Here is an 11,611-nt window from a genome sequence, read left to right on the forward strand (position 1 = left end):
ATCTAGCATAGACAAATTCATATAGATAGAAAGCAGACTGGAGGTTAGCAGGGGACAGGTGACAGCAGTTATGGCTTAGTGGGTACAAAGCTTCTGTTTGGGGTGAACAATTTTGGAAATAGAAGTTTGGTTGCAAAACACCATGAATGTGCTTAATGAACAGAAGTATAAATTTAAAAGTGGTAAATTTTGTTGTAACATACATATATGCCACAATTTTTTTTTTTTTTTTTAAAGATTTATTTTTTTTTTATTTATTATTTGTTTGTTTGTTTATACAAGCACTGGGTACAGTCAGAAGTGCGGGAGGGTGAGAGAATTCACCAGAGTCAGAGCAGGGAGCAGAGCAGGCAGAAGGACCGAAGTACACTGCTGAGGGGAGCAGCGGGCGGCAGGAGAGGTCTGCGCGCCATGTGGGACCCTCCTCCGGTGGCCGGGGAGCAGCCGGGGATCGAACCGGCGCTGCAGAGACTGCGGGCAGCTTCGCAACCCAGTGCTCAACCGCTGCGCCACCGGGGAGGCCCTATGCCACAATTTTTAAATAACTTTTTCTTAAGGATGTACAAAATAAAATTTAAAATAAGTGATAGAATATACTAGGACTTCAAGTTAAGTAAGTTTCTGTCGGCCAATTTAAAAAACTGCCCACTGTTCCATGGAAAATAGTCAAGCAACAGAAGTTGGCCTATGAATGAAATTTTAACAGCATTGTTGATGTTTACATTTTTTTTATAATAATCATCCTGAAAAATCGGAATCTCTATTAACTTGGATTGTTTTTCACCTAACTTAAGATACAAGACTGCCATCATGTGGCTAGTAAAAGAAGCTGTAGGTTTTCCAATACAAAGGAAGCAACAACTCCCTTTTGAGAGCTTTCAGGAACTAGCCAATGGAAATATCTATAATCCGTAATATATGTAGGCATTCTAAGTTAGCCACACTATACAGGTGATCAGAAATAATTCATTCATTTCCCACTTCAACAGATAAAAAAGCACAATAATTCAAAAGACTTGTCAAAAATCTGAATTTCAATTAATACTTATTTTAAAAGCTTCAGTGTGAGGGCCTCCCTGGTGGTGCAGTGGTTGAGCGCTGGGTTGCGAAGCTGCCCGCAGCCTCTGCAGCGCCGGTTCCATCCCCGGCCACCAGGTGAGGGTCCCACATGGCGCGCAGACCTCTCCTGCCGCCCGCTGCTCCCCTCAGCAGTGTACTTTGGTCCTTCTGCCTGCTCTGCTCCCCGCTCTGGCTCTGGTGAATTCTCTCACCCTCCCGCACTTCTGACTGTACCCAGTGCTTGTATAAATAAATAAAAATAAATCTTTAAAAAAAAAAAAAAAGCTTCAGTGTGTATTTTGGTAACCTAAGTAGCACATTTCAATGTTAAGATTTTATCCCTAAAATAGATGACTTCTGAGAGAACCTGTAAATTTTTATACCTCAACAGTCATCATTTAGCTATAAGGTTATTTAAAGAGTACATGAATAAAAGTTTTTAGAGAAGATTATGCTTTGTTTAAAATAAATTAAGGGTCTCCCCGGTGGCGCAGTGGGTTGAGCACAGCGCTGTGTTGTCTGCAGCCTCTGCAGCAAGGGTTCGATTCTTGGCCGGCCAGGGAGATTCCCACATGGCACGGCAGACCTCTCCTGTCACATCTGCTGCCCCCCTCAGCAGTGCTTTCGGTCTGTCTGCCTGTTCTGCTCCCCACTCTGTCGCTGGTGAATCCTCTCATCCTCCCATGCCTCTGGCCTGTACCCCAGCTATTGTATAAATAAAAAATAAATCTTTAATAAATTAATTAATGAATGAAATTAAATCCAAACTTTTGAAAAGCAGAAAAATGAGTATCAGTTTAAATAGCATTATATTGAAAAATAAGAGATTTTCATTCAGGCATAGTAGCATGGTACTCCAGACACTGCAAATGTGCAATAATGCTATTCCCTCCAATAATGTTTCCCTATCACTATAAAGCAAATGAGTCTTTAAATAGGTATAGGGAGGAAAGAGGACATTATTTTGCAAGACCAATAGTTAAATAGCAGGTGACTAACAGAAATGCTGTCCTATCAGGAGAGAGAGTCCAGAAATCAAAAATGCTCACCAATTATCATCAGTACACCAAGAAATTTAACTTCAGGGCCTCCCTGGTGGCACAAGGGGTTAAGACTCAACCTATGAAGCTGCCGCAGCCACTGCAGCATGAATTAGATTACCAGGGAGCAACCCACATGGCGCAGCAGACTTCTCCTGACTCGCCCACTGCTCCCCTCAGCAGTGTATTTCGACCACTCTGTCTCGGGTGAATCCTCTCACCCCCCACACCTCTGGCCTGTACCCCAGTTCTCCTATGCATAAATAAATAAATCTTTAAAAAAAAAGAAATTAACTTCAAACAACAATACAATTTGCATCTATCGGGGGCAATATATACATAAATATATATATATATATATTTTATAATATCCAGCAAGTGGCAAAGATATGAACAAATAACTTTCCCGTACTGGTGGTAAGAATACATACCGGCACAACTTTTTAAAATTATATACCCACATTTCAAATGTGACTTAACTAACCCACTTCTAGAACTCTATTCTACTGAAATATTAATACATGGGTACGAAGTTCAGTGTACAAAACTATACAATGCAATTTCTTATAACAATACATATGAGAAACAACTTAAATGTCCAGTAATATTGAAATGAATTATTATCCATTCAAACAATGAAATAAATGTTGTATAACCAAAAAAATGAGGCAAACTTCTATGATTCAGATGGGAAAAAAAGAAATATTTCATGTCAAACACAAAAAGAAAGCTAAGGTATAATATATCACAGGTATAATATCTTACTAAGCAACCAAAACTGTATGCATAAGTATTGTGATATGCCTAGAAAAATGTCTACAGGACTTTAGAATGGTATACATCAACCCTGCTCTTTCCTGGAATGAGAGCTTTCAATTGCTTAATTTAATTTCTAAAGCATCTATTGCAATTCTTTACAATGAAGATTTTTTTTTTAACTAGGTAAAAAACACCACTAAACAATGGTTCCAAATGGTGTCTATTTCTTCCGGTATCAGGCACCTTAAAGCAGTTAAAATATTTTACGACTATAGGAACTTTTATAACTTTGTCCCCTAAAGAATTAAAATTGTAGTCATGACCTCTTAATAAAAAACAATTGTTAACAAAATTAGAATGTTTTCTAACTCCTAAAAGAATAAAGCACATGAGTCTTTAACATCATTAAAAAATGGCAATCAAGGGCCTGCCCTGGTGGTACAGCTGTTGATCGCTGGGCTGTGAGGCTGCCCGCAGCCTCTGCAGCGCTGGTTAGTTCCCCGGCTGCCGGTGAGGGTCACACACACACACACACACACACACAAGGCAATTAAAAAAAAAGCTATCGGGCCTCCCTGGTGGTGCAAAGGGTTAAGCACAGCACTGTGAAGCTATCTGCAGCCTCTGCAGCATGAATTTGATCCCTGGCCAGGGAGAGACCCACATGGCGAGGCAAACCTATCCTGTCTCACCCGCTGCTCCCCTCATTAGTGTATTTCAGTCAGTCTGCCTGTTCTGTTTCCACTCTGTCTCTGGTGAATCCTCTCACCCCCATACCTCTGGCCTGTACCCCAATTCTTATATGTATAAATAAAATATTTTTTAAAAAAGCTATCATCCTGATTACACATATAGAATGTTAGCAATAACTTTTAGACAATGACATATATGTACAACTTTCAAGTCTTCTTTTAGTAGAAAAAAATACCAATGCAGTAAATAGTCTCAAAAAAGGATTTGGCATCACTCTCAACTCTGTCACTACCTGCTTACTTGTCACTAGCCACTAACTTGAACAAGTTCATCATTCTATGGATGGAGTTCCCCAGTGATAAATGAAGAGAAATTATTTTCGAGATTCCTTCCAGTTCTAAAGGAATTTCTATGCTTCCATTTTTTTCCAAACCAGAATTAAAGCAGGAGGCAATGCTCCTTAAGGTGGTATTTTAAAATGGAAATCTGGCTAGAGGCATTATACGTTTCTCCTACCACCTCTAAGTTCTGGTTGCAGGACTCTTATTTATAAGTGGACTGTTAAAGGATGCAAAATCTGCATGTGAACTCATTTATCTTTATTTGAATTCCATTCAAAATGACAAAGGGGTAAACACTGAGCATTGTATTAAACTTCTTTCCTCAAATAGTCATAAATCAAACTTCAATATTTAAAACCAATCTTTCAACAATAATCTTATAAACATATCTGAGTAATCCTATTATTTCTTTCAAACAATATGCTGACCACCTACTATATGCCAGCTATTGTTATATTTAGCTTCTTTCTAGCGTCTCAAACAAAAGTCAAAGAGTATGAGAATCTTACCAACATGGCCTCCTCCAATGGTGTAAGTCTTCCCAGATCCAGTTTGTCCATAGGCAAAAACAGTTGCATTATAGCCCTCAATGAGTGACAACACTAGTGGCTTTATACATGCATTATAAACTTCATCTTGAGTGGAATTTTTGCCAAAAACAAAATCAAAAGTAAAAACTCTATCTCTCCCAATGATAATTTGCTGGGTGTTTGGAATAGCTCTCACACAAGTTTGATGATTATGAAGAACTTCTTTGCACAGCAGAGGTCTAATTCTTACAGCAACTTTTACTGGTATTTCTTCCATGGTAGATTAGATTTTACTAAATAGATTTTATACTTAATATTCAGTATCTAGTGTGAGAAACATCCATTTTATGTATGATCTGGACTCCTGTGTATCAAAATAAAAAACAGAATTTAATTATTGACTCTATCCTAACACACTAAGCATCTTCTAAAGCAAAGTCAATTACAGCAGGTTTTGTCCCAAGACACTAGACAGAGTAAATCTGTCTTGTAAAAGTACATTTATAATTTATAAATGAAATGATATGTCTAGATTTGCTGCAAAATCATCTGGGGGTTGGGGGCCATGAGTTGGTAAATGATGAAGCTAAGTGATAAATACACAGGATTCCACTGTGCTATTGTCTCTATAGTGATCATGTTTCCTAGTCATTAATCAAAATATTGAGTAACTGGGGAGTTCTAAAATTATTGGGTAATTGTACAGATGCTAAAAACAAACCCTTGTCCTAGATTTTATAGTTATATGTTGAAAAATGGCATATGATCTTTGCTAAAAATATTAGAAATAAAGCCACGAACATAGTTGTAAGGATTTCTTTAACTCAATAAAAATTTAAAACCAAAATTTTTATTCAAAAATAAACTAGCAGGAAAACTACCTTATCACACCGACATTGTGTTATACTTATTTCTGAAGATCTCTAACAGTATTAATATGTTAAAAAATAAATTGATAGCTACACTTGCAAGGAATAACCTGAGAAATGAATGTAAAAAATAATTCCACTTACAACAACGTAAAGACTAAAATACTTAGGGGAATAAATAAAATAGTTAGGAGGAAAAAATCAAATAAAAGATGTACAAAACTTAAGCCCTGAAAACTACAAAATACTGTTGCAAGAAAGTAAAGAAAATCTAAATAAATGGGAAAACGGCTCATATTCATGGATTGGAAAACATAATAGTGTTACGGTGTCAGTATTCCACCAACTGATCTATAGACTCAGCACAACTCCTATCAAAATCCCAGCCAACTTCCTTGCAGAAAGTGACAAGCTGATCCTAAAATTCATATAGAAATTCAAGGAACAGAGAATAGTCAAAATAATATCAAAAAGAACAAAGTTGAAGAATACACTGGTCCAGCTGGGGGGAAAAAAGCAACAGTCAACAAGACAATGTGGCACTGGCATAAAACAGACTTTAAAATAATGGGAAATAACTGACAATCTATTATCGAAATAAACTCTCCATTTAAGGACAATGGTTTTTGACAAAAGTAACCAGACAATTCAATGGAGTAAAGAATAGTCCTTTCAACAAATAGTAACGGAGCAACTGGATATCCACAGACATAACAATGAAGTTGGACACCTACTTCACATCACATACAAAAAAATAATTCAGATCATAGCTGAAACTATAAAACTATAAAAAGAAAGTGCAACAGTAAATCTTGGATTTGGAAATGGTTTCTCAAATATAACACCAAAAGCAATAAGCAATGAAATGAAAAATAGATTAAAAGGACTTAATCAAACTTAAAAGGACACCATCAAAAAGTGAAAAGACAACTCATTAAGTGGGAGAACACATTTACAATTCATGCATAAAGATTTGTGTCTAGAATATGAAGAGAACTATTACAACTCAGTAAAAAAGACAAAGACAAACCAATTTAAAAATAGGCAAAGGATCTGAAGATAGTTCTTCAAAGAACATACTAAAAATGACCAGTTAGCATATATAAAGATGATCAATACTATTGGCGACCAAGGAAATACAATTAAATCCACAATGAGATTCATTTCACTCCCACTAACATGGTTATCATCAAAAAGACCTTAACATGTTTTGGAAAGAATGCAGAGAATATGGAACACTCATACACTCTTGATGGAAATGTAAAATGATGCAACTGCTTTGGAAAACAGTCCATCAGTTCCTCAAAAAAAGGAACACAGTTATTATGTGACCCAGCAATTCCACTCTTCAGCATGAAAATACGTTCACATAAAAACTTGTGTATGAATGTTCAGTCTTAGAAAGAAAAAGCTTACACTACATAAAATCTTAAAAAAAAAATGTGACAAGTCTTCTATGATAATGGCTAGGTTAGATTATGAAAAAAATGGGGGGGGGCGAGGGAGACCCTGTGATCTTTAGAGAAGGCACATCTTGAACACTACCATTAAGTAACCTAGCTGTCTAATGCATTAAAATAAAAATTTCAGCACTGCTTGTTATGAAAATTGCAATTATGACATATAATATCCACTAGAATTTTTTTAACTGCAGCACAACTCTGTAGCAGGACTGTGCACTTATAATTTTGTGACTGGATAGTCGGGGAAAGATCATAATAATTAAAAAAAAAAAACATTTACATCACTTTACGAAGAGCCCACTGAGAGTAAAAAAAAAATATCAGCTCCCCTGGGCTGTAAAATCCCAAAACAGAGTCAACAAACCATCTTTAATGGCCAAAACAAAAAGATGCACCTATCCTTGGCATTTTTCAACATTCTAATGCAATTCTGTACTGGAAAAATAAAGACATACATATGATCAATCCTTTCTTGGATCCTAAACTACTCTATATCATTTTGTACTGGAAACTTTTCCAAAAACCTGCAAAAAATACTATAGGAATTGGTTCTTTCAAATGTCTCTAAACACCTTTTTATGCTATCACATTAAAACAAAAGTCAGTCTATGTTTAGCCACGCCTAACCAAATTGCTAATAAGAGGTGCCAAGTGTAATTGGGATAGTTTCACATTCTCGCTTTTATAATGGGAACATCTATAAACAATATGCCTATGTCTGTCTATAAACAATATGCCTTCACCTATTCTAACCATTATGGGCATTGAAAGCTCATAAACACATGGCTTGTAAAAAAAAAAAAAAATCCACAGTACTTATACTGCTTCAGACTCCCATCAATTACAATTATCAGAAGCAAATGTATTATGTCACCAATAAATATAAAGAAAGGTGGAATTTGATGGGCTTAGCAAACACATTAGGCATTACATATACTTAAGCATACATGTTCGATTAATTTTTGAAATCTGGAAAGGTTAAGAGAAATATTTTATCATTTTTGCCGTGCCATTAACCAGAAATAAGTATTTCCAAAAAGGGTGCCATCCTGTGCCTTCGTTTTTCAGAAGTAGTGATTGTCTAGAAAGTGCAACTAGTTAGTATTTTCATCAAAAACTTCCCAGCAAATACAGAATGAATTATTTAAGCTCTCTGAAAAGGGCCCAACCGCACAAAGAACTATATGGAGAAGACAGAAAGTAAAGAGGAAAAAACAATGATTTAAAAACTTAAGAGAGGGGCTGTGCTACTAAAAGGGTGTTTAAAAGAAAGCATGTGGGCACCATTTCTCTTTCTCAATATCATCTTCCTCTGAGGTAAGAGGCTTTCAAACTTCTATAGCTTAGAAAACAACAAAGTTTCAATATCCGCAGAGGAAAAAAGGAGAAACCGGTGATCAAACGAAATCCCCAAAGTCGGGGTGGGGGGGCCTCCCCAACCCTTTCAGATCCCGCATCTGAAAAGAGAAACCGAGAAACACTCGGGATCTGACTCAAGTGCGGGATCGGTTCCGCCTTCCGGGGCGTCCCTATTACCGGGCACTTTTCCATCAATTGGAGCCCCAACTTCCCCGGACGCCCGGTGGGGATCCGGGCCCCTTCCGGCGTCCTCCTCGGTCTCCCCGGCGTTCCAACCGCCCCGGAGCCCAACCCGCGACAGCCCCAAGCCCCCTAGCCGGCACCCCCTCCTCCCAACGGCGGGCCGGGGACCCGGCGCCCTGCATGGGAGGCCAGGAAGGTGCCGCACCACTCTCGGGACCAGCAGCCCAGCCCGGCCGGGCCAGCCCCGGGCGCACTGACCGGCGAGAGAAAGCCCGGGTCTCCAGCGGCGAGCGCAGCGCAGGACTATTTGGCTCAGCTCCGCCGCGCCGCAGCTGCCGCCGCCCGCGCCTTTTGTTGTCGTGGGTTCTCCCGGCAACCAGCGAAGCCCTCGCGTGACGCGTCCCCTCCCGCGGGGCGGGGCCTACTCTCCACCAGAGCCAGACGCTGGGAATTCCCACAAAATACACCCAGAGGATCCTCCCCCGGTGGCGCAGCGGTTGAGCGCTGGGCTACGAGGCTGCCCGCAGCCTCCGCAGCGCCGGTTCGTTCCCTGGCCTCCGGCGAAGGTACCACAAAAAAAAAAAAAAAAAAAAAAAATACACCCAGAGGTGAAATTGGAGTGATGAGCCAAAGTGACTATGCACGGGTTTGTGACAACGACTTACATATTATGTTTTTATAGTTTAGCAAGTAATTCTGTTTATTTTCATTAATTTTTATTGAAGTAAGGGTCACATAACATAAAATGAACTTTTAAAGTGTACTTCTTTAAGACATTAACTTTTCTTTAAAGATTTATTTATTTGTTTATGCATACAAGAGCTGGCCAGAGATGTGGGGGGTGAGAGGACTCACCAGAGACAGATTGGGGAACAGAACAGGCAGACTGACTGAAATACACTGCTGAGGGGAGCAGTGGGCTAGTCAAAGGGGTCTGCTGCGCCATGTGGGTTAGCTGTCAGGCTGGGGATCAGAATTGTGCTGCCATGGCTGCAGATAACTTCATAGTGCTGCAACTTAACCCCTTGCACCACCAGGGAGGCCCTATATAGCTTTCTTTCTACATAATATCTCTCTCCCCCACCCCCACCTTCTCTGCCTCTGTCTCTCCCCATCTCTCTCTCCCCTCCTGATTTATTGCTTAAGTCAGGACCCAAACATGATATACATAACTTTTACCTGACTCTTAATTCTATTTTAGTCAATAAGTTATTCCTCCACCTTTGAAGGAAATGTCAGAAATAGAGGAACAAGTTTAAATGGCAACACAAAGATGTGAAATACACATAAAATTCACCATGTTAACCATTTTAAGAATGCAGTGTAGGGGCCTCCCCTGGTGGCGCAGCAGTTGAGCGCTGGGCTTTGAAGCTGTGAAGCTGAGGTCCTGCGCTGCAGCCTCTGCAGCGCTGGTTCGATCCCCGACCGCCGGCGAGGGTCCCACATGGCGCGCAGACCTCTCCTGCTGAACCCGCTACTCCCCTCAGCGGCGTATTTCGTCAGTCTGCCGGTTCTACTCTCCACTTTGGCTCTGGTGAATTCTCTCACCCTCCTGCGCTTCTGACTGTACCCAGTGCTTGTATAAATAAAATAAATAAATCTTAAGAAAAAAATCTATCATTAAAAAAAAATCTTCCCCCTTTTCCCTCGTGCCCTGGCACTTCACAGCAATACCATTCTACTTTCTATCTCTCTGAATTGGACTGTCCTAAGTACTTCACATTAAGTGAAATTATACAGCATTTGTCCTATTATCCCTAGATTATTTCACATAGCATAAGGCCCGCAAGTTTCACCCACCTTGTAGCATGTGTCCGAATTTCCTTCCTTTTTAACACTGAATAATATTCCATTATATGTATATAGCACATTTTGTTTTTCCACTTATCTGTTGTTGCGTGCACGCTTGGGTCGTTTCCAACTTTTTGCTATTACAAATGCTGCTGCTATGAACAAGGGAGTATAAATATCTCTCCAAGATCCCTCTTTCAATTATTGTGGGTATATGCCCAAAAGTGGAATTTCTAATCATATATTTTATTTATTTATTTTTTTTTAATAGAGGCATGCTTTCATTTATTTATTTATTTGTTTGTTTTGTTTATACATGCACTGGGTACAGTCAGAAGCGCGGGAGGGTGAGAGAATTCACCAGAGCCAGAGCGGGGAGCAGAGCAGGCAGAAGGACCGAGGTACACTGCTGAGGGGAGCAGCGGGCGGCAGGAGAGGTCTGCGCGCCATGTGGGACCCTCCTCCGGTGGCCGGGGAGCAGCTGGGGATCGAACCGGCGCTGCAGAGGCTGCGGTCAGCTTCGCAACCCAGCGCTCAACCGCTGCGCCACCGGGGAGGCCCCATATATTTTATTTTTTGAGGAACTGCCATACTGTTTTCCATAGCAACTGCACCATTTTATATTCCTACCACAGCAGCCTGGGATGATTTTTTTCTGCATCCTCATCAATCTCCTTGCTTTTTAAAATTTGTCCTCTTTGGAAAGTCTCACATTCTAGATTTAGAGATTACATCTTTGTGTTGCCATTTAACTTGTTCCTCTATTTCTGACATTTCCTGTAACTAGTAGTTAGATCTAGGTTCTTGATTAGACTCATGTTCACATTTTCTGGCAAGAATAATTCATAGACAGGGCTGTGTACTTCCTATTACAACACACCAGGAAGCACATTATGCCTGCCTATTCTAGTTTTAGCAAAATTATTAAAATTGGTAAAATTATTAGTAAATTCAGGTGTTTGCTGCCTAATCCTGCCATTAAAAAAGTTCCCCATCGGGCCTCCCTAGTGGCACAAGGGGTTAAGCACCGCACTATGAAGCAATCCACAGCCTCTGCAGCACGAGTTCAATCCCCAGCCGGCCAGGGAGCAACCCACATGGTAAAGCAGACCTCTCCTGCCTTGCCCGCTGCTCCCCTCAGCAGTGTGTTTTGGTCAGTCTGTCTGTTCCGTTCCCCACTCTGTCTCTGGTAAATCCTCTCACCCCCTGCATCTCTGGCCTGTACCCCAGTTCTTGTATGCATAAATAAATAAATCTTCAAAAAAAAAAAAAGTTCCCCATCAACCTTTTACCAGCGGTTTTAACCACTGGTGTTCATGGAAGCACATTTTCTTTTTTTCTTTTTTTTTTTTTTAAGTTTACTTTAAAAAAAAAAAATTATTTATTTATTTATTTATTTATACAAACACTGCGGGAGGGTGAGAGAATTCACCAGAGCCACAGCAGGGAACAGAACAGACAGACTGACGAAATACACTGCTGAGGGGAGCAGCGGGCGGCAGGAGAGGTCTGCGTGCCATGTGG

The 11,611-nt window shown here is 40.0% G+C and overlaps 1 protein-coding gene across 4 annotated transcripts in view; it reads right to left on the reverse strand.

The window, feature by feature from the left end:
- Window positions 1-8,634, reverse strand: part of KIF27 (kinesin family member 27) — an 81,184-nt gene extending 72,550 nt beyond the window's left edge. For 2 of the 4 annotated variants that reach the window (XM_054689534.1, XM_037494912.2), the window contains exons 1-2: window positions 8,555-8,634; window positions 4,402-4,786 (exon numbers count right to left, since the gene is read on the reverse strand). In XM_054689534.1, coding sequence (XP_054545509.1) covers window positions 4,402-4,699 — 298 coding nt within the window. In that variant the 5' untranslated portion in view covers window positions 4,700-4,786; window positions 8,555-8,634. Of the gene's footprint in view, window positions 1-4,401; window positions 4,787-8,290; window positions 8,366-8,554 lie in introns of those variants that run through there. The other 2 variants (XM_054689533.1, XM_054689535.1) reach the window with 2 other exon arrangements.
- Window positions 8,635-11,611: the final 2,977 nt, after the last annotated feature.

Source organism: Talpa occidentalis, unplaced genomic scaffold (assembly GCF_014898055.3).
Source record: "Talpa occidentalis isolate TD23 unplaced genomic scaffold, MPIMG_talOcc4v2.1 talOcc4.7, whole genome shotgun sequence".
Lineage (NCBI taxonomy): Eukaryota > Metazoa > Chordata > Mammalia > Eulipotyphla > Talpidae > Talpa > Talpa occidentalis.